This window comes from Salmo salar, chromosome ssa09 (genome assembly GCF_905237065.1).
Source record: "Salmo salar chromosome ssa09, Ssal_v3.1, whole genome shotgun sequence".
NCBI classification, from domain to species: Eukaryota; Metazoa; Chordata; class Actinopteri; order Salmoniformes; family Salmonidae; genus Salmo; species Salmo salar.
In genome coordinates, this window is record NC_059450.1 from 61,567,401 (window position 1) to 61,592,038 (window position 24,638).

The following is a 24,638-nucleotide window of genomic DNA, read 5'->3' on the forward strand; positions in this document are numbered from 1 at the left end:
TTTACTGGCTCCCAGTAGGATCTTCACATGGTTATTTCTCTATTGTGTAAGTTATCAGGTATTTCACCCAATAACAAAGAAATTAATGTTTGTTCTATGTCAAACCCCATTATTCTTCCAATGTTAGATCTTATTTCTCCCCAGTAAGTTTCAATTGCAGGACAGGACCAAAATATATGTATGTGATCCGCTCTTGATAGCCCGCATTCTCTCCAACAAGGGTGTTGGAGTCAGTCTGTTTTGATTTCAGTTTAGGTGTTATGAAGAAACGTATAACATTCTTCCAACAGAATTCTCTCCAAGTAATTGAGTTGGTAGAGCTAAATTGAGTCTGAAATATGTTCAACCACGTTTCATCGGTTATTTCAATGTTAAGTTCCTCCTCCCATTTCTGTTTAATATAGTATGTAGTGTTTCTTTGACGATAAAATACCCAAGTAAAGATTTGAAATAGTTTTCTATGATACTCCAAGTTTTCTGCCTTGGATCAATGTCTGAGTTACCTGAGGGTCAATCACTTTCATTCCTTTTAAAAAGTAGCAACCTGTGGTCACCTGTAAAAACAGTGTTTATCCAAGCCATGGTTTTTACTTAGGTCCTGGAACGGTGGGGATGTTTTTCAGCAGTAGGGACTGGGAGACTAGTCAGGATCCAGGCAAAGATGAATGGAGCAAAGTACAGAGAAATCCTTGATGAGTGCTCAGGACCTCAGACTGGGGCGAAGGTTCACCTTCCAACAGGACAACAACCCTAAGCACACAGCCAAGACAACACAAGAGTGGCTTCGGGACAAATCTCAATGTCCTTGAGTGGCCCAAACAGATCCAGGACATGAACCCGATCGAACAGCTCTGGAGAGACCTGAAAATAGCTGTGCAGCAAAGCTCCCCATCCAACCTGACAGATCATGAGAGGATCTGCAGAGAGAAATAGAAGAACTCCCCAAATACAGGTGCACCAAGCTTGTACCCAAATAGACTCAGGCAGTAATCGCTGCCAAAGGTTCTTCAACAAAGTACTGCGTTAAGGGTCTGAATACTTATGTAAATGTCATATTTCATTTTTTATTTTTTATACATTTGGAAAAATGTCTTTGTCATTATGGGGTATTGTGCGTAGATTGATGGGGGGGAAAAACAATGTATTAAATTTTTGAATAAGGCTGTAACTTAACAAAATGTGGACAAAAAACAGCGTCAAATGATAAGAGTCAACTCTTCTTAGAGGGAACAGTTAATGGGACAGAAGAGGAGAAAATAAAGACGATACATCAAATGAAACACCTTGCCTGGCTTGCAATTTGATGTGGCCGGCGCTCAGGTCGCGAGGATCTGAGGCTCAAAACACAGTGACACATTCTCAGCTCTCTGGGAAGATGTGAACGCTTGTTTTGCATCCAGATAGGAGTTTTCTTCAAACACATCACAGATGGTCAAACACTTTGACTAAACTTAATTATTCTGTATATTCACAATTTATTGAATTATGTAGGTGGTGTGAGGGTATTTTTGTCTTCCATGATCAATAGAAGGATTCCACTGTCAAATGATGTGACACGGATCTGAGGCAGGTGTTTTGAGTGATGTTGCGTCACATTCGTTTGTTAGACTCCCAGTGTGTGCACCCGTGTGTACGGGCATGTGAGGTGCTTTCAAACACACACCCAACAGGTCTCTGGTGCGTGCTGTGCGGTCTTCTCATGTGATTCAATTGAGTGGTGTGTAAAACTGGCAGATATCTTTGGTGGCTGTCTTGTTTGGATAAATTGGACTTACTTTGCAATTAGTGCACTGAAACAGCTGTTAAAAATGTCTTGAAGAGTGGTTCATTAGGCACTGGATTGTAGTCGACAGAGTATGCTTCGGCACAATCGTCTCAATTCATTTGTTTCACCATAATTAGATGCAAATCAGACAATTACCCATCATCAGGGCCAACACAAAAACAAACAAACCAACATCGCAAAACAAAAAAGTAAATCTGTCAATCCGGACCTAAATTCTCTGGATTCTTTTGGGATGAAACACGGCCAGCAAAGACCATCTTTAATCTTAGTCTTCTTTCTCTTGGATCAGGGGGTTAACAGTTGCAAATGCTATGCACCGACAGTCTGCCAAGACTCTAGTAGTCTCTAGTAGTCTAGTATGTGTCTCGCACTGCCCAGAATGGTGTGAATTACAATGAAATATTGAGTTCATTTATGAATAAGTGGATCTGAACGCCCCTTTCTAACAGCTTCCATTTGCCTATTCAGTTGATGGAAACTTTTGGATGGGTCATTTCTCTTAGCTGCTTCATTAAATAGTAAAAGTTGAAAGTGTAATGCTTCATGACAAAAAGAGAAAGAACAAGATCTATAGCAGTGGGACATAATTTTTTTTATTTTTTTGCTCCAGTAGAAAATTAAAGAAGGCGTCGGATACGATATATGAATAACACGATAACTAATCAATGTTGCGGTTGTTGATTGGCGCATTAATTACAATTTGAGAACTTGGGGCATCTTGCTGCATCTTTCTAAAGGGTGGTAGCTTAGCTACCTGCGAACAAGACGTAGCACGTATTGTTTACTTTCCCTATGATTAAAATAATATGGGCAAAGTGGGCGAGATAAAAGTCACAGTGGGGAGTCGTACTAACAAGACCCAATCAGCGTCAGCCCTCCAGACATCTCCAAAAGAGATACCAAAGGAGAGAGGCTGCGGGGGGTAGGAGACCAGTTCAGAGCTCTCTAGTCAAAGCAGGGCCTTTTGAAATCAGCAAATTCCATGTGCTTTCTGAGCCACAGAGATTGGGGGGTTTCATGCAACAAAGATGACAGAAAAAGTGATAAGAAAGCACCTTGCTAGGTGCCTTGTAAGGTCCCTCAAATCTCTTGTTTTACTCCCATTACAAGTTGTCAATAAGTTATTTGGAAAGACATTACATGGCATCACATAAATAATGTGGGGCTTTAACATTTTTTTATGAGAACACAAATCGAAAGGAAATGTGCGAACAAGCAGGTGTGGACTTTGGTGGGAACATTCATTGTTTCGATCACTACACTTGCATCAATTTATCGTCCACATGTTTTTTCCATCAATCAATCAAATTCAAATGTACTTTATAAAGTCCTTTTTACATCAGCAGTTGTCACAAAGTACACAGTTGGAGATGATCTTTTCTTAGATAATGTTATATAAGCCAAAGAGGGTGGGTCTGGGAGAGTTCATCAAGAGGCACTAAAGAGAGGCGAAAGATCCACGTCTCAGATCCACGTCTCAAGAGTTTGAACATGACTGAAATATGAATTGATTGAGTCTGAACACAAAATATTTCCTTTGTACCATGTACACTTCCTATATGCTCCGGCAATTTGACGAAAGTCCTTTAATAATCAACCACTATCATCTGCCTCTTTCTTGTGTACCTTTGGTAATAATGATTGAAAAGTATGGTGATACTGTACATGACAATGACAATACAGGCAACTATGGTAAACAGATTTTATATTCTTTTTGAGAGCATTAAAGATTAAAAGTACTCCTTAAATTAGACCAACAGTAGCAAAGACTTAAGCTTTCAAAACTGCTCCAAGAATATACCTGAGACCATGGCTGATGTGCAGAAAATATAATACCACAAAGACATTAACAAATAAGTATTAGACAATAACTTAACTTCAAATTAAACCAGTTGAAGGCAAAACATTATACTTTCTATAAAAATCTGTGATGAATGCAGAATAAATGCAGTTCACTGTAAGAAATATTACATACTGAAAGTAACTGTTTTTATATAGCTGTATAGAGTGCTTTTCAATTCAGTAAATACCCTATCTAAATCAAAATAAAAGAGCGATGTATCACTTAAAGTGGAAATGCCAGCGTTTTAATCGTCATTCTTTCTGGGGGTGTATTTGAACAGATTTTTACTCATACAAATCTGTTCATATACACCCCCAGGACGAATATGATGCCTTTTTTACATTTTCTGACAAGCGAGCACTGAGATATTTTCATACTTTCATAGAAGGTTTGGGAATTACGTAGAGTTAGGCATTTGGGAAAATTCAATAGCAATATATAGACGGAAAGTGGCCATGTGCGTTTGTACAATTAATAGACACTGCAGCAAATAAAACCTAATAAAAAGGTGTTTGTCTTGTCCAGGACTCTACACAGACCGGTGCGCCATAGCTAATCAGATCTACGGTAGGCCTATATGCAAATAGGAACTAGACAGTGTGTTCACAGGCAGTAGCAACAGCGCGACTTTAGAACATTAGAAAGCATTCACCAAAAGCCACAAAATACACCTGAATGGATTTCTGGAAGTATGTAAATACCACAGAAGTCCTCTTACATTTGGGAACTTTACAGTCCTATTGATCAAACAACCATGAACAGGTATGCTATCTCTCCCTCCCTAAGATCAACAACTAATGTTAGGCAGAGCGAGATGAGCTAAAATCTAATGGGGCAAGAGTAGATAAACCCTCTCAAACTTTTTCAGCTTGTAGTTGGCTGTCAAAATTGCACTGTTAATAGATTGGGAATTGTAGCCTGCTCGCCCTTCTGCAACTTGCCTGCCAATGCATGCTTATCCCAACCAAGCTTAGACAACTGAATGGGAACTCCCTGCATGCCCTTTTGATTATGTCAAATACATGTGATTGACAACTAAGAGATATACATGCTAACTGTGGATAACAGTCGTTCAAGTTCAGCATTGTTAGTTGGCTAGCAAAGCGATTCATATTTCTTGCTAGCTAACTAAATGACACCGGGATCTCTAGCTGTAGCCATCGAAAAACGATATGAGGGGGAAAAGTTGGTCACTTGTCCAATGACAACATCCTACCAGCAGCTAGGTAGCTTGCTTGGCTCAAGTCTTTTTAACCTGCTAAATAAATTGCTACATTATTGATACACTAATCTATTAGCCATGTTATGACTGACTTGTGATCATTGCCGTTGCTAGTTTGATTGTATTGACATTCCCAACTTTTGTTACATTTGTCAGTTTTTGTCCAACATATTTATTTTTTTATTTTTATTTCACCTGTATTTAACCAGGTAGGCTAGTTGAGAACAAGTTCTCATTTACAACTGCGACCTGGCCAAGATAAAGCAAAGCCGTTCAACACATACAACAACACAGAATTACACATGGAATAAACAAACATACAGTCAATAATACAGGAGAAAAAAATAAGTATATATACATTGTGTGCAAATGAATAAATATAGTATGGGGATGCGGTAGTTGGATGGGCTATTTACAGTTGGGCTATGTGCATGTGCAATGATCTGTGAGCTGCTCTGACAACTGGTGCTTGGAGTTAGTGAGGGAGATAAGTCTCCAGCTTCAGCGATTTTTGCAGTTCGTTCCAGTCATTGGCAGCAGAAAACTGTAAGGAAAGGCGGCCAAAGGAGGAATTGGCTTTGGGGGTGACCAATGAAATATACCTGCTGGAGTGAGCGCTGCGGGTGGGTGCTGCTATGGTGACCAGTGAACTGAGATAAGGCGAGGTTTTACCTAGCAAAGACTTGTAGATGACCTGGAGCCGGTGGGTTTGGCGATGAGTATGAAGCGAGGGCCAGCCAACGAAAGCATACAGGTCGCAGTGGTTGGTAGTATATGGGGCTTTGGTGACAAAACGTATGGCACTGTGATAGACTGCATCCAATTTGTTGAATAGAGTGTTGGAGGCTATTTTGTAAATGACATCGCCGAAGTCGAGGTAGGATAGTCAGTTTTACGAGGGTATGTTTGGCAGCATGAGTGAAGGGTGCTTTGTTGCAAAATAAGAAGCCGATTCTAGATTTAATTTTGGATTGGAGATGCTTAATGTGGGTCTGGAAGGAGAGTTTACAGTCTAACCAGACACCTAGGTATTTGTAGTTGTCCACATATTCTAGGTCAGAACTATCCAGAGTAGTGATGCTGGACGGGCGGGCAGGTGCGGGCAGCGATCGGTTGAAGAGCATGCATTTAGTTTTACTTGCATTTAAGAGCAGTTGGAGGCCACAGAAGGAGAGTTGTATGTCATTGAAGCTCGTCTGGAGGTTAGTTAGCACAGTGTCCAAAAAAGGGCCAGAAGTATACAGAATGGTGTCGTCTGCGTAGAGGTGGATCAGAGAATCACCAGCAGCAAGAGTGACATCATTGATGTATACAGAGAAAAGAGTCAGCCCGAGAATTGAACCCTGTGGCACCCCCATAGAGACTGCCAGAGGTCCGGACAACAGGCCCTCCGATTTGACACGCTGAACTCTATCAGAGAAGTAGCTGGTGAACCAGGCGAGGCAGTCATTTGAGAAACCAAGGCTGTTGAGTCTGCCGATAAGAATGTGGTGATTGACAGAGTCGAAAGCCTTGGCCAGGTCGATGAATACGGCTGCACAGTATTGTCTCTTATTGATGGCAGTTATGATATTGTTTAGGATCTTGAGCGTGGCTGAGGTGCACCCATGACCAGCTCAAAAGCCAGATTGCATAGCGGAGAAGGTACAGTGGGATTCGAAATGGTCGGTGATCTGTTTGTTATCTTGGCTTTCGAAGACCTTAGAAAGGCAGGGTAGGATAGATATAGGTCTGTAGCAGTTTGGGTCTAGAGTGTCTCCCCCTTCGAAGAGGGGGATGACTGCAGCAGCTTTCCAATCTTTGGGGATCTCAGACGATGCAAAAGAGAGGTTGAACAGGCTAGTAATAGGGGTTGCAACAATTTCGGCAGATCATTTTAGAAAGAGATGGTCCAGATTGTCTAGCCCGGCTGATTTGTAGGGATCCAGATTTTGTAGCTATTTCAGAACACCAGCTATCTGGATTTGGGAGAAGGAGAAATGGGGGAGGCTGGGTGAGTTGCTGTGGGGGGTCCAGAGCAGTTGACCGGGGTAGGGGTAGCCAGGTGGAAAGCATAGCCAGCCATAGAAAAATGCTTATTGAAATTCTCAATTATCGTGGATTTATCGGTTGTGACAGTGTTTCCTAGCCTCAGTGCAGTGGGCAGCTGGAAGGAGGTGCTCTTATTCTCCATGGACTACAGTGTCCCATAACTTTTTTGAGTTTGTGCTACAGGATGCAAATTTCTGTTTGAAAAAGCTAGCTTTAGCTTTCCTAACTGCTTGTATATCAATTTCAATGACTTGATATTGAGTCAATGAAACTGAAACAGTGCATCCCGAATGGGTGGAGGCAGCAAAAAATGTACCAGGCCAGGTGTGATTTACAACCTGATAGCAATATTTTTTGGACAACCATGAAATGTATTGGTGAATTATATTAATCATGCATTGAGCTCCATCCATCTATTCTGCTAACAACGCCTTGCTCTAAGTCATGGAATTTTGAGTCAAACATAATCTATTTTTAAAACCTCTTACAAAGTTGGTTTGTAGCAAAAACTGGGAATTTGATATTGTTGACTGATATTACTGTCTGTTTGTTTCATATCTGCAAAGTAGTCAGTTCCACCTTTAAAGCAATATACTTGGATGCACAGAAGATCTCTCTTCAAAAGAATACCACAGTCTCAAGTTTCAGGTTTCGAGCAAGATCATTGCACTTCAAACCATTGAACCTACTTAATCAGCTATTGTGTGTTCTCGTTCAACCACTGTGGAATTTCTAAACGAAACCTCTGACCGACTCTTTACAAAGCTATCTTTGAATACACGCTAGCCCATAGGGAAACTTTACAAAACTCCCCTACTTCCCTGTGGAGAGGGCCAGGTGACTACCAACCACTCAATTGGTAGACCAAATTCTTATCCACAAAAGGCCATGAAGCATAGCTTTCATCCCCAAACAGAAGCTGCACATGCCTGTTCTTGCCCGTCCAAATACCACTTGCACCAATCAGAACCCACCATTCATCGCTTCCACAAATGAATGTTTTCCTGAGCACCAATGAAAGTTTATAACACACTGCTGACTAGGATGAACATTTGTTGTGATTCTTTTTTTTTTACTTCGTACTTAAACAATACCTCCACAAAACAGGAGTTAGGGGGCTCACATTTAACAAATAAAGGTTTGGCAGACTTACCGATTTCGTTGTCCGACTTATTGTCAATTTCCGTGTCTGTGATGGTAAGGGCTGAGTTGGAGCGACTAGACAGGCATGAGCTTTGGCCTGACTTGGCACCCCTGCCCCAGAGAGCCATGGTACGTTCCGGGGATGTGGGCTCATGATTTTCTGTGGGGACCGTTCTTCTGGAGTAGCGACCAAGGGGGTGTGAGAGGCCCGTTTCAGGGCAGAGGGCCAGGCCTCTGCGTGTGGAGGGCTCACATATCCCAAGTTGCCTCAGCGAGAAGCCCTGTCCTGTAAAATCAAAAACAAATGCGCTTTAATAGCAGCCTGATAATTTAAGAATGTTATCAAACCCCAATCCTAAACCCAGAATATCTGCCACGGTGGATAGCTTTCAAATTGTGTGACTGTTCTTAGAAGGGCAGTAGGCAGGGTTGGGTACGTTACTTCTAAATGTAATCCATTACCAATTACCTGTCCAAAATTGTAATCAGTAACGTAACTTTTGGATTACCTTAGCTCAGTAACATATTCTGATTACATTCAGTTACTTTTAGATTACATTCCCCTTAAAAGGCATTAGAAGAAGACAAACATGTATATTTCCAATTGAACAACATCTATTGCAGGATAAATCAATGTTAAAGTTTACATAGCTGGCCATATATTGATGTTACATTCTACTTTATGGATTGGTTATGTAGGCTTCTTCTAACACATCACTTTCTACTGCAATATAATAATAATAATAATAATAATAATAATAATAATAAGATTAAATTATATCTTTACATTAAAAACCAAAGTCTATCAGAATTCCAGTTATTACAATAAATGTTATACCCCTTGATTTCAAGAATAGGACTTAGAAATACGGAAGTATAGATTAGCCAAATTGTATTACCTGAGCATATCCCCAAAACTAAGGACTAATTAGCCAGCCCTACTGTTTATGATTTTGTTGTCATGGAGGACGATTGGGCTCATTGATTCAAGTTGAAAAAAGAATGCTCTGCTCATGGAATGGCATGCTTAAAGAACTACTGAAAATACTGATATCTTGATAATATGCAGCTGTTTAAAGGGCAAATACACAGATAAAATAATAACAAAACGGCCGCCCCGCCTCTGTTTTTGTTAAAAGCTGAGGGATAGGCCTGGAGAAATGTAACCACTCTCAGATTAATTAACAGAGCTATGGATGCAAGGACTGACCATCTATGATATCAAAATTATTGTTTTAACCATGTTATGAGGCTATACAGTATTTGTTTACATTTGCAATGTTTACAAACATCGGGGAAAAAACAAGCTTATTTTGGGTTCTCATTCAGTGTGACAGATGAACTAAGCTCATGAGGCATTTATAAGTTATATTCTTCAAGAATCAATGGATATACAGTACCAGTCAAAAGTTTGGACACACCTACTCATTCAAGGGTTTTTCTTTATTTTAAAATAATAGTGAAGACATCTAAAATAGGAAATAACAGATATGGAATCATGTAGTAACCAAAATAAGTGTTAAACAAATGAATATATATGTTAGATTTTAGATTCTTCAAAGTAGCCACCCTTTGACTTCAAAGTAGCCACCCTTTGACTAAAATATATTTTGATTTGTTTAACAGTTGTTTGGTTACTACATGATTCCATATGTGTTATTTCATAGTTTTTATGTCTTAACTACTATTTTACAATATTTTTTTTTTTTTTATCAGCATGAATTAGATTGAGCAAAAAAAGCCTCACTTTTATTCCACAGGCTGGGATCTGCACTATGTGGCTGTTGCAAGAGCGTATATTTCAATTGCTGTCCACTGGTTTCAAAAACAATGATTGATAGGCAACTTAAACTTCTTGAATTCAACCATTATTGGGTTCAAATACACATTTAGATTTGTGAACAACCATCCACAACAAACACAATCTGTAAGGAGCAAATAGCTAAATGAGAGAGAATCAGTGTGATTCACATCAATGCGCTATGTACACTACCGTTCAAAAGTTTCGGGTCACTTAGAAATGTCCTTGTTTTTGAAAGAAAAGCAAGTTTTTTGTCCATAAAAATAACATCATATTGATCAGAAATACAGTGTAGACACTGTTAATGTTGTAAATGACTATTGTAGCTGGAAACGGTTGATTTCTAATGGAATATCTACATAGGCGTGCAGAGGCCAATTATCAGCAACCATCACTCCTGTGCTCCAATGGCATGTTGTGTTAGCTAATCCAAGTTCATCATTTTAAAAGGCTAATTGATCTTTAGAAAAACCATTTTGCAATTATGTTAGCATAGCTGAAAACTGTTGTCCAAATTTAAAGAAGCAATAAAACTGGCCTTCTTTAGACTACAGCGGCTTGCGAAAGTATTCACCCCCTTGGCATTTTTCATATTTTGTTGCCTTACAACCTGGAATTAAAATTGATTTTTTGGGGGGGGTTGTATCATTTTATTTGCACAACATGCCTACCACTTTAAAGATGCAAAATAGTTTTTATTGTGAAACAAACAAGAAATCAGACAAAAAAACTGAAACTCTTGAGCGTGCATAACTATTCACCCCTTCAAAGTCAATACTTTGCAGAGTTACCTTTTGCAGCAATTACAGCCGCAAGTCTCTTGGGGTATGTCTCTATAAGCTTGGTACATCTAGCCACTGGGATTTTTGCCCATTCTTCAAGTCAAAACTGCTCCAGCTCCTTCAAGTTGGATGGGTTCCGCTGGTGTACAACAATCTTTAAGTCATACCACAGATTCTCAATTGGATTGAGGCCTGGGCTTTGACTAGGCCATTCCAAGACATGTAAATGTTTGCCTTTAAACCACTTGAGTGTTGGTTTAGCAGTATGCTTAGGGTCATTGTTCTGCTGGAAGGTGAACCTCCATCTTAGTCTCAAATCTCTTGAAGAATGAAACAAGTTTCCCTCAAGAATTTCTCTGTATTTAGCGCCATCCATCATTCCTTAAATTCTCACCAGTTTCCCAGTCCCTGCCAATGAAAAACATCCCCACAGTATGATGCTGCCATCAACATGCTTCACTGATGGGGTGGTGATCTCCGGGTGATGAGAGGTGTTGGGTTTGCGCCAGACATAGCGTTTTCCTTGATGGCCAAAAAGTTCAATTTTAGTCTCATCTGACCAGAGTACCTTCTTCCATATGTTTGGAGAGTCTCCCATATGCCTTCTGGCGAACACCAAACATGTTTGCTTACTGCTTTTCTGGCCAGTCTTCCATAAAGCCCAGCTCTGTGGAGTGTACGGTTTAAAGTGGTCCGATGGACAGATTCTCCAATCTCCACTGTGGAACTTTGCAGCTCCTTCAGGGTTATCTTTGGTCTCTTTGTTGCCTCTCTGATGAATGCCCTCTTTGCCTGGTCCGTGAGTTTTGGTGGGCGGCCCTCTCTTGGCAGGTTTGTTGTGGTGCCATATTCTTTCCATTTTTTAATAATGTATTTAATGGTGCTCCGTGGGATGTTCAAAGTTTCTGATCTTTTTTTATAAACCAACCCTGATCTGTACTTCTCAACAACATTGTCCCTGACCTGTTTGGAGAGCTCCTTGGTCTCATATTGCCTCTTGCTTGGTGGTGCCCCTTGCTTAGTGGTGTTGCAGACACTGGGGCCTTTCAGAAGAGGTGTATATATACTGAGATCATGTGACAGATCATGTGACACTTAGATTGCACACAGGTGGACTTTATTTAACTAATTATTTGACTTCTGAAGGTAAGTGGTTGCACCAGATCTTATTTAGGGGCTTCATAGCAAAGGGGGTTAATATATATGCATGCACCACTTTTCTGTTTTACATTTTTTTACATTCTTTGAAACAAGTTATTTTTTTCATTTCACTTCACAAATTTTGACTATTTTGTGTATGTCCATTACATGAAATCCAAATAAAAATCTATTTATATTACAGGTTGTAATGCAACAAAATAGAAAAAACACCAAGGGGGATGAATACTTTTGCAAGACACTGTAGTTGAGAATCTGGAGCATCAGCATTTGTGGGTTCAATTACAGGCTCAAAATGGCCATACACAAAGACCTTTCTTCTGAAACTAGTCAGTCTATTCTTGTTCTGAGAAATTAAGTCTATCCCATGCGAGAAATTGGCAAGAAACTGAAGATCTCGTACAACGCTGTGTAATACTCCCTTCACAGAATAGCGCAAACTGTATCTAACCAGAATAGAGGACAAGTACATTAGAGTGTCTAGTTTGAGAAACAGACGCCTCACAAGTCCTCAACTGGCAGCTTCATTAAATAGTACCCGCAAAACACCCGTCTCAACGTCAACAGTGAAGAGGCGACTCTGGGATCCTGGTCTTCTAGGCAGAGTTGCAAAGAAAAAGCCATATCTCAGACTGCCCAATGAAAATAAAATATTAAAATGGGCAAAAGAACACAGACACTGGACAGAGGAACTTTAGCCAGTTAGCTTGGGTGTTTGGTTGGGACAATAATTAATTTACTGGCAGGCAAGCTTCAGAAGGACAAGTAAGCTTCAATGCCCCATTGTTTATTAGTGCAATTTTGACGAGCTGAAAAAGTTTGAGAGTTCATCTAAATGTTCCTTCGTTAGATTTTAGCTCATCTTGTTTTGGCTAGCATTAGTCGTTGATCTTGTTGTTGTTGATGTGCATAACTGAGGGAGAGAGAGCCTACCTTTTCATGGTTGTTTGATCAATAGGACTGTAAAGTTCCCAAATGTAAGAGGACTCCCGTGGTATTTATATATTTGCAAGAATCCATTAAGGTGAATTCTGTGGCTTTGGCGAATGCGTTCTAATGATCTAAAGTCGTGCTGTTGCAGCTACCTGTAAACACACAGTCCAGTTCAAAGTGAATGATGGCAGACCTGAGTGGCAAATGCCTTGTTTTGCGAAAAGGCCTACTGTAGCTCCGATTGGCTATGACGCACCGGTCTGCGTGTCACGGATACCTCCGGAAATGTGTCATTACGCATACCTGGTCCCCATTTCCTTGATTAGTAATTGTATAAGTGTGCCCTTTGTTCACCATTGTCCTGTCGATTATTGTTACAATGTCTGTTGGTCGTGTGAGTACCTGAGCTGTGTTGTTTTGGCTTTCGTGCCACTTGTATTGTGCAGATGATTCCGGGTTTCGTCCCGTGTGGTATCATTGTGCGCCCCGTGTATTTATTCGATGTACTCCTCGCTCTTTTGTTTGGGTTTCAACCCTGTGTTTTGTATACGTGTTTGTTTGGTCTTCGTCCCCGTGCCTTTCATGGCACGCTGTAATTTGGGTCCATAAAAACCCCTATTACGCATTCCTGCGCCTGTCTCCTGATCCTTTACACCAATGTGACACTGCGTAGACTCCGGTCTTGGACAAGAGATGTCTATTAATTGTCCAAACGCACTGCCGCTTTTCCACTCTATATTGCTATAGAATTTTCACAAATGCCTTAGTATATGTAATTCCCAGAAATAATTATGCTGCAATAGCTTATGTGGGCTAGGGTCAGGCTGGAGTATTTCTCCTGTCTTATCCGGTGTCCTGTGTGAATTTAAGTAGGCTCCCTCTAATTCTCTCTCTCTTTCTCTTCTCTCCAAGGACCAGAGCCCTAGGACCATGCCTCAGGACTACCTGGCCTGATGACACCTTGCTGTCCCCAGTCCACCTGGTTGTGCTGCTGCTCCAGTTTCATCTGTTCTGCCTGCGGCTATGGAACCCTGACCTGTTCACTGGACGTGCTACCTTGTCCCGGACCTGCTGTTTTCTTCTCTCTCTCTCTCTCTCTCTCTCTACAGCACCTGCTGTCTCTAACTCTGAATGATCGGCTATGAAATGCCAACTGACATTTACTCCTGAGATGTTGACCTGTTTCACCCTCTACAACCACTGATTATTATTATTTGACCCTGTTGGTCATCTATGAACGTTTGAACATCTTAGCCATGTACTGTTATAATCTCCACCCGGCACATCCAGAAGAGGACCGGCCACCCCTCAGAGCCTGGTTCTTCTCTAGGTTTCTTCCTAGGTTACAGCCTTTCTAGGGAGTTTTTCCTAGCCACCGTGCTTCTACATCTGCATTGCTTGATGTTTGGGGTTTTAGGCTGGGTTTCTGTATAGCACTTTGTGACATCGGCTGATGTAAAAAGGGTTTTATAAATACATTTGATTGACTTAAGAATTTATGAAAATGTGAAAATGATAATATGTAATTGCTCACTTGTCAGAAAACATTTAAAAAGGTGTTATGTTCTTCCTGGGGGTGTATATAAACAGACTTTAATAAGAGTTCAGGTTGCTAAAATGCTGTCAGTTCCACTTTAAGATAGAAATAAATAGGACTTTTGTTGCTTTGGGGATTATCGGGACTGACCTTACACTTGAACCTAAAACAAACCGTCTGAAAACAACATTCCTCTAGACTACTCAAGGAAAAGATAATCCCACTCATTGTATCCAACTACCTAAATCGTAAATTGTAACAGATTCACGGCTCTGTGTCTTCTTAATCGTTTGTAAATCTGAATTTAAAGTGAGGATTTAATATAGAAACAAAAAGCGAAAAACAGATGCATGGAAATTTACACTGTCAATGCTGGATTGAGTAAATACAAAATGTGGTCTGAAGTAAACAGAAAAAAATCTACCAAAGTAACATTTCTAAATGTGTGGACAAAATTCAATTATACCAAGTAATATAAATTATTGTTCACTGTAATTATTTTCTAAAATGTATTTTGGGGAAAATATACAGTCAAAGTTTTCCATTAATATTTGTATTTTTTATTCTTCTAGCTGAACGTTTGAAAATGTAAATTCATGCTACATAAGACTACACACATGTATTTTACCCATATGAATAAAAAAATACCATTGCAGACAATGCAAGTAGTAAGACTAATATAAGTACAATAACAATTAATAAAATAATTTACAAAAATCAATTTCTTGCATTTACATTTAGTTTACCGGTTATTCCGGTAAAAACATGTGAAATTGACAAAGAACATTGTAAGGCAAAAACTGCAACAGCGCAATAAGATACATTGACAATATTCTATGTAATGTTTCAAACTTCATAGGATAATAAGTAAAATAATAAGTATAGTTTTAGGTTTTTATTAAGGTCCAAGTTGTGAATTAACTTTTTTCTAAACAGATAAATACTTTGAAATGCAAAACATTTCACATAATCATTTCTAATTAAACTGAATCATTCAGTATTTGGAGTTGTGATTTACATTTGAACAAGTACATGTTCAAACACAAAGTACTAATTTTGCCATCGTTCTCCAACTGAATAATCATTGAGGTGATAATAATTCCAATCGCTCATTACCTTTTCACTAAAAGTCCTAATTTGATCTAGAAATAAAGGGAAAACTAACATTCGTCCCACAGCCTAATTAGAATGCTATTAATTTCCAGCTGGCGCCAATTAGCAGGAATCTATGATAAATATGCCATTAATTATGATCTGTTCATAGATCATCAAGAATCGGCTATAACACTTTATTCTTATTATGAAAATTTCCTGCCAATTGCCAACAACCAATTAAAAAGCTGGGTTATTTGCTCAGCAGTTTAATGGGTAATTATCATTGGTATGTGGAGTGTGGAGTGTGATAATTTGGTTTGGATGTGTACATAGTTCAAGCACAGATCGAAAAGAGCTCTACTTTTCATCATGGATTAATAAAAACCTCAAGTGACAAGCTATGAATGCTGGTAAATTGATCATACAAGAAGATAAAGACCACCACCAGTTTAAAGAAACCCACGGGATACCTTACCTAAGACAAAACATCAGACTTACTAATACAGTATCAAACATCTTTTCTATGTCAATGAGCTAAACTGTAGACAATGAATTTATATTTTAATATATATTTTTTTTTTTACCAAACTCCATGTGTTCCCAAGTTAATTATGTTTAAAAAATACACATATGAAATCTGAATCAAATCTCATCAACACAAATTATATCCATACAATACGGCCATTATTAAGCATATAATGGGCATATTGCAAAGATTTCATATCATTGAAATAGAGCTGTGACTGTACTGACCTGGCCTGCCGTAGTCATTGGTCTCCTGATAGGCCATCTCCTTGACTCGGCCTGAGAATAGCAGCCGGGCGGGGTCATGGTCGTAGGCCTGCAGCGTCTCGCTAGAGCTGTAGGACTTCTGTGTAGGCACCCGGCAGGCCCCTTCTCTGTCTGTCGATGATGCGGTGTAACGCCGTTCCAGATCCCGCTCCCTTTCGTGGTCTCTCTGGCTCTTGGAGAGCGAGCAGAAGGGCCGCTGCTCCTTCACCTGTTCCATGCTGCCTGCATACTGTGTCCTCCCCCGTTCTCTCCTGAGCAGATCGCTTTGGGATATTCCGCTTTACGCTGTTGGTAAGTCTCTCCCTCTGTATTTCTGTCGACCTGGACAAACAGAGAGGGGGGAGATGAGAAGCTCAGATAACACTAATCCGCCCACTTAATCTTCAAAAGCCCACACTCACACCCACCACAGCACCACCACCACCACCTCTCAAACCCCACCCGTAAGCCATTCCATGGATGAACTCCCCTCAATAAAACAGTTCTCCTCTCACTCATTCACTCTCACACTTTCTTTTATTCTTTTGGACACAACTTGGTTGTGTGTGTGTGATATATATATATATATATATATATATATCTGAGGTAGACGTTAATTTAGACACTTTGATTAGCTGCTACCGTTAAGTGTAGAACGTGCAAAGGGTGGATTTTCACTGCTGAGGATTTCGGTAAAATGGGGACAGACGTGGGAAGAAAGAATAAAACGAATCCGCAAAAACCCCAAGGGGAGAGTGAGTGGTGAGAATCCCTGGTGTGCTGCTCAAGTGTTTAATACCAACCTTTTCCACTCATCCCGAAATACCACACTTTCATTTCTGTTTTGGCTCAGCTGGAAGCCCGAAGACAGGTGTATCAGACACCCCTACCTTTCCTCTACTGAAACTGATAAACTGAAACTTTGCTTTACATCAATCATCAAAATATTTTAATGACACCTTGTGCATGTTAAGATATGGAAGACTACCTGGAGATCCTTTCCTGGGATACTTCCAGAAGCACTAGAGGTAGAGGATGGATCCAAGGGTCATGAATATAATAATAATAATAATAATAACAATAACAACAACAACATTTGTATAGCACTTTCAATATAAGTAACAAATTGCTTAAAATGTATTATAAAATAATATAATAAAATAAAATTACTAAGAAAAGAAACAAAGACAGGAAGAAGGAGAATGAAAAAAATATAGCCAATTAAAATCATACATTGAAATCATACATTAAAAGCATCTTTATAAAAGTGTGTCTTCAGATGGGATTTAAAAATCTGCAAGCCTGATCTCCTCTGGCAGACCATTCCAACGTCTAGTGGCCCTAATGGCAAATGCCCGGTTTCGTTTAGTTTTCAACCTAGACTTTGTAATGGTCAACAGTGCCTTGCCAGAGGATCTCAGGCTGCATCCTGGTTCGTAGGGGGATTACAGATCAGAGATACAGGATGTGGCTGAACCAAGCCTGAAACATGATTAATACAATTTTATAATGTATTCTAAAAAAGTGACTGGTAGCCAGTGTAGAGAAGCTAAAATGGGGTTTGATATGGTTAGATTTTCTGGTGCCTGTTAAAAGTTGTGCTGCAGCATTTTGAACTGTAGACTGTGAAGTGATTTCTGACTGAGACATGTATACAATGACTTACAGCAATCTAGGGGTGAGGAAATAAAAGCATGTATAACATTCTCCAGATCAGTGACTGAGATAAAAAGACTTGAATTTAGCTATACTTCGTAGATAATAAAAACAGGATTGAACAATCTTCTTTACATGCAGCTCAAGGTTTAGGTCAGGGTCAAAGAAGACACCAACGTTTCTGGCCGTAGGCTTTACATTGATGGACAAATGACCAAGGTTATTTACAATCTGGGTTCTATCTAGGAGGGGGCCAAATAAAACCTCTGATTTCTTATCACTGAGCTGGAGTAAATTGTCAGATGTTTGATGTCAGGAAGACACTTGTGAAGGGTAGCTACTGTATGCTAGCTTGGTCACTGGGTCTGACTGGTAAATAAAACGTGTCATCCGCATAGCAGTGAAGCTGAATGCTATGATTGCAGATGATGTCACCAAGGGGAAGCATGTACAGCGAAAACAGGATGGGGCCCAGAATTTTACACCTGAGGGACACCATAGTGAATAGGGTCTGGGGACGATACTAAACCACCAATGCTCACTGAGAAACGTCTGCCACATAGATAGACAGCCAACAGAAGGTCAATACTGACCTTCAAAAAATAAGTTTCTCTGCTGTGAAGTGAGTGGAAGCCTGACTGGAATTTTCAGATAAGTTATTCATATGCAAATAAGCCACCGATTGTGTGAAAACAACTTTTTCTACAATATTGGATAAAAAATTATGTGAGGAGGGTCGAGATTGGGCTTTTTAAGATGTTGAACCAGAGCAGTTTTAAAATAGGTTGGAACGGAGACAGAAGTCAGGGAACTATTTACAATAGACAGAATGTTGGGGCCGACAGTAGGCATAACCTTTTTTAGTAGTCCAGTAGGGGTCATGTCTAGGAGGAAACAGGAGGTCTTCATGTGAGCTACAGCATCAAGGAGGGACTCAAAGGATATTTTCTCAAATGAGTAAAGGGAAGCAGTAGACAGTAGATTATTCTATACAGAATCACAAAAACTGTTAACAGATCATTTCTCATCATATCCTTCATAGAATACTTGAAGTTTGCATTTCCATTTACGTTAAGCCTTTCTGAGTACACTTTAAGGCACAAGTGTGTTCATTTAACAAGGTGATACTGGCAGACAGTTTATTCTTGGTTTTAACTGGTGCCACAGAGTATAAACTAGCCTGACATGTCATTGAAAATGTTCAGCAAATCAACGGTGATGACACAGAACAGGATCATTAGTATAGGATAAAAAAAGCATTGGTAAATGTATTAGCAGTTGAGGAGAAGAATGATGTTTGAGGGACTGGGGACATACACATTTTAGGAGAAGAAAGCATTTTCAAAACAATACTGAGATGGTCAGAGACACACCCATCAATAGTTATCAGTATTTAGATCATCATCATGAGATCAAGAGTATGATCTTTGTTGTGTGAAGGCCCTGTGGCATATAGCAAAGTTAAAGGATTCTAACAGGTTAAAATGCTCCCCAGCTAGTGCATTACTTGGGCAACACGCATTAATGTTTAGCTCTCCAAGAATAACAACCCTGTCATATATAGGGGTAACCAAATATAGCAGGTGAGAGAATTCTGCAATGAACAAACTGTTAGGTTTAGGAGGGTGGCAGTGGTAGAAAAAGTACTACATTCTCATACTTGAGTAAAAGTAAAGATACCTTAATAGAAAATGACTCAAGTAAAAGTGAAAGTTACCCAGTAAAATACTACTTGAGTAAAAGTCTAAAAGTATTTGGTCTTAAGTATCAAAAGTAAAAGTACAAATGATTTAAATTCCAAATATTAAGCTAAGCAGACAACACCCTTTTTAAAAATGTTTTTATTTACAGATAGCCAGGGTCACACTCCAACACTCAGACATAATTTAAAAACAAAGCATTTGTGTTTAGTGTGTCAGCCAGAGCAAAGGCAGTAGGGATGACCTCTTGAAAAGTGTGCGAATTGGACCATTTTCTGTTCTGCTAAGCATTCAAAATGTAACGAATACTTTTGGGTGTCAGGGAAAATGTTGGAGTAAAAAGTACATCATTTTCTTTAGGAATGTAGTGAAGTAAAAGGACAAGTTGTGCAAAATATACTGCTAAAAAAAATAAAGGGAACACTAAAATAACACATCCTAGATCTAAATGAATGAAATAATCTTATTAAATAATTTTTTCTTTACATAGTTGAATGTGCTGACAACAAAATCACACAAAAATAATCAATGGAAATCCAATTTATCAACCCATGGAGGTCTGGATTTGGAGTCACACTAAAAATTAAAGTGGAAAACCACACTACAGGCTGATCCAACTTTGATGTAATGTCCTTAAAACAAGTCAAAATGAGGCTCAGTAGTGTGTGTGGCCTCCACGTGCCTGTATGACCTCCCTACAATGCCTGGGCATGCTCCTGATGAGGTGGCGGATGGTCTCCTGAGGGATCTCCTCCCAGACCTGGACTAAAGCATCCGCCAACTCCTGGACAGTCTGTGGTGCAACGTGGCGTTGGTGGATGGAGCGAGACATGATGTCCCAGATGTGCTCAATTGGATTCAGGTCTGGGGAAAGGGCGGGCCAGTCCATAGCATCAATGCCTTCCTCTTGCAGGAACTGCTGACACACTCCAGCCACATGAGGTCTAGCATTGTCTTGCATTAGGAGGAACCCAGGGCCAACCGCACCAGCATATGGTCTCACAAGGGGTCTGAGGATTTCATCTCGGTACCTAATGGCAGTCAGGCTACCTCTGGCGAGCACATGGAGGGTTGTGCGGCCCCCCAAAGAAATGCCACCCCACACCATGACTGACCCACCGCCAAACCGGTCATGCTGGAGGATGTTGCAGGCAGCAGAACGTTCTCCACGGCGTCTCCAGACTCTGTCACGTCTGTCACATGTGCTCAGTGTGAACCTGCTTCATCTGTGAAGAGCACAGGGCGCCAGTGGCGAATTTGACAATCTTGGATTTTTCTGGCAAATGCCAAACGTCCTGCACGGTGTTGGGCTGTAAGCACAACCCCCACCTGTGGACGTCGGGCCCTCATACCACCCTCATGGATTCTGTTTCTGACCGTTTGAGCAGACACATGCACATTTGTGGCCTGCTGGAGGTCATTTTGCAGGGCTCTGGCAGTGCTCCTCCTGCTCCTCCTTGCACAAAGGCGGAGGTAGCGGTCCTGCTGCTGGGTTGTTGCCCTCCTACGGCCTCCTCCACGTCTCCTGATGTACTGGCCTGTCTACTGGTAGCGCCTCCATGCTCTGGACACTACGCTGACAGACACAGCAAACCTTCTTGCCACAGCTCGCATTGATGTGCCATCCTGGATGAGCTGCACTACTTGAGCCACTTGTGTGGGTTGTAGACTCCGTCTCATGCTACCACTAGAGTGAAAGCACTGCCAGCATTCAAAAGTGACCAAAACATCAGCCAGGAAGCATAGGAACTGAGAAGTGGTCTGTGGTCACCACTGCAGAACCACTCCTTTATTGGGGGTGTCTTGCTAATTGCCTATAATTTCCACCTGTTGTCTATTCCATTTGCACAACAGCATGTGAAATGTATTGTCAATCAGATTTCACAGAAGTGTGATTGACTTGGAGTTACATTGTGTTGTTTAAGTGTTCCCTTTATTTTTTTGAGCAGTGTATAAAGAGTAAAGTAAAGTACAGATTAGAAGTCGACCGCTTATGATTTTTCAACACCGATACCGATTATTGGTGGACCAAAAAAACAGTACTGAATGAACACTTATTTTAACTTAATATTAAACATAAATAAAATCTATTTAGTCTCAAATAAATAATGAAACGTGTTCAATTTGGTTTAAATAATGCAAAAACACAGAGTTGGAGAAGTAAAAGTGCAATATGTGCCATGTAAAAAAGCTAACGTTTAAGTTCCTTGCTCAGAACATGAGAACATATGAAAGCTGGTGGTTCCTTTTAACATGAGTCTTCAATATTCCCAGTTAACCTCTTGGGGCTAGGTGGGACGCTAGCGTGCCACCTGTGGTGCACTCCATCAACAGCAGGTGCATTTCAAGAGCGGCAAATTTGAATCCAAATAAATGTCAAAATTCAAATTTTTCAAAAATACAACTATGTTACACCATTTGAAAGATAAACATCTCCTTAATCTAACCACGTTTTACGATTTCAAAAAGGTTTTACGGCGAAAGCATAAATTTAGAGTATGTTAGGACAGTACATTTACAAGAGTTGTGTGTAATGTTTTGTCAAGTCAAAGACAGGGTCACCAAAACCATAAAACCAGCTAAAATGATACACTAACCTTTTACAATCTCCATCAGATGACACTCCTAGGACATTATGTTAGACAATGCATGCATTTTTAGTTCTATCAAGTTCATATTTATATACAAAAACAGCGTTTTACTATGGCATTGATGTTGAGGAAATCGTTTCCCTCCAATAACCGGCAGTCAAGTCAGCGTCACAAATTAAATAATTAAAATTAGAAAACATTGGTAAAATATTATATTGTCATTTAAAGAATTATAGATTTACATCTTTTGAACGCAATCAACTTGCCAGATTTAAAAATAACCTTACTGGGAAATCACACTTTGCAATAATCTGAGCACTGTGCCCAGAAAAATACGCGTTGCGATACAGACTAGACGTCATGTTGGGGAGATCTAAAATCGAAAATACTATGTAAATAATCCATTACCTTTGATTCTCTTCATCAGATGTCACTTCCAGGTATCACAGGTCCATAACGAATGTAGTTTTGTTCAAAAAAGCTCATCATTTATGTCCAAAAATCTCCGTCTCGTTAGCACATGATGTAAGCCAGCCGGACTTTCGTCATGAACGAGGGGAAAAAATATATTTCCGTTCGTTCAAACATGTCAAACGTTGTATAGCATAAATCATTAGGGCCTTTTTTAACCAGAACATGAATAATATTCAAGGTGGACGAATGCATAGCCTTTTATAACGTATTGGAACGAGGGTACCCAACATGAAGTAGCGCGCCAGGTGTCTAATGGGACATCACCGTTCCATGGCTCTTGTTCGGTCAGATCTCCCTCCAGAAGACTCAAAACACTTTGTAAAGGCTGGTGACATCTAGTGGAAGCAATAGGAAGTGCCAAAATATTCCTAAACCCCTGTGTTTTTCAATGGGATAGGTTTAAAGTCAATACAACACATCAGGTATCCACTTCCTGTCAGAAAATGTCTCAGGGTTTTGCCTGCCAAATGAGTTCTGTTATACTCACAGACACCATTCAAACAGTTTTGGAAACTTTAGAGTGTTTTCTATCCATATATAATAAGTATATGCATATTCTAGTTACTGGGTAGGATTAGTAACCAGATTAAATCGGGTACATTTTTTTTATCCAGACGTGCAAATGCTGCCCCCTAGACCCAACAGGTTAAGAAGTTTTAGGTTGTAGTTATTATAGGAATTATAGAACTATTTCTCTCTATACCATTTGTATTTCATATACCTTTGACTATTGGATGTTCTTGTAGGCACTACAGTATTGCCAGCCTAATCTCGGGAGTTGATAGGCTTGAGGTCATAAACAGCGCTGTGCTTCAAGCATTGCTAAGAGCTGCTGGCAAACGCAGGAAAGTGCTGTTTGAATGAATGCTTACGAGCCTGCTGCTGCCTACCACCACTCAGTCAGACTGCTCTATCAAATATCAAATCATAGACTTAATTATAATATAATAAACACAGAGAAATACGAGCATTAGGTCATTAATGTGGTCAAATCCGGAAACTATCATTTCAAAAACAAAATGTTTATTCTTTCAGTGAAATACGGAACCGTATTGTATTTTATCGAACGGGTGGCAAACCTAAGTCTAAATATTGCTGTTACATTGCTAATTATGTAAAATTCTGGCAAATTAATTATGGTCTTTGTTAGGAAGAAATGGTCTTCACACAGTTCACAACGAGCCAGGCAGCCCAAACTGCTGCATATACCCTGACGTGAATGAGATTTTGTTAAATCATCACCCATTTGGCGAAGTAGACTGTGATTCGATGATAGGCACCTCATTGATTATATGCAACGCAGGACAAGCTAGGTAAACTAGTAATATCATCAACCATATGTAGTTAACTAGTGATTATGTTAAGATTGATTGTTTTTTATAAGATAATTCTAATTCTAGCAAGCAACTTACCTTGGCTCCTTGCTGCACTCACGTAACCGGTGGTCAGCCTGCCACACAGTCTCCTCGTGGATTGCAATGTAATCGGCTATAATCGGCATCCAAAAATGTTGATTACCGATTGTTCTGAAAACACGAAATCGGCCCTAAATAATCGGCCATGCCAATAAATCGGTCGACCTCTAGTACAGATACCCCAAACAACTACTTAAAAATAATTTAAAGTACTACTTAAGTACTTTTACACCACTGGAGGGCAGTACATTAAAATATACAAGGTGGGGTTCTTCTCGTTCAAGCAAAAGATAAGGCTCTAAAATTAAGAAAATTCGCTACATGACACAGGGCTGCATACACCACATGACCAAAAGTATGTGGACACCGGCTCGTTGAACATGTCATTTCAAAATCATGGGCCTTAATACGGAGTTGGTCCCACCTTTGCTGCTATAACAGCCTCCACTCTTCTGGGAAGGCTTTTCACTAGATGTAGGAACATTGCTGCTGGGACTTACATCCATTCAGCCACAAGAGCACTAGTGAGTTCGGGCACTGATGTTGGGCGATTAGGCCTAGATTGCAGTCAGCGTTCCAATTCATACCAAAGGTGTTCGATGGGGTTGAGGTCAAGGCTCTGTGCAGGCCAGTCAAGTTCTTCAACACCGTATGGACCTCGCTTTGTGCATGGGAGGATTGTCATGCTGAAACAGGAAAG

At 40.1% G+C, this 24,638-nt stretch overlaps 1 protein-coding gene across 8 annotated transcripts in view; it reads right to left on the reverse strand.

The window, feature by feature from the left end:
* LOC106611581 (teneurin-3) overlaps positions 1 to 24,638 on the reverse strand; it is a 228,084-nt gene that overhangs the window by 170,658 nt on the left and 32,788 nt on the right. For all 8 annotated transcript variants that reach the window (XM_014211945.2, XM_014211947.2, XM_014211944.2 and 5 more), the window contains exons 2-3: positions 16,085 to 16,444; positions 8,036 to 8,311 (exon numbers count right to left, since the gene is read on the reverse strand). In XM_014211945.2, coding sequence (XP_014067420.2) covers positions 8,036 to 8,311; positions 16,085 to 16,340 — 532 coding nt within the window. In that variant the 5' untranslated portion in view covers positions 16,341 to 16,444. The remainder of the gene's footprint in view (positions 1 to 8,035; positions 8,312 to 16,084; positions 16,445 to 24,638) is intronic.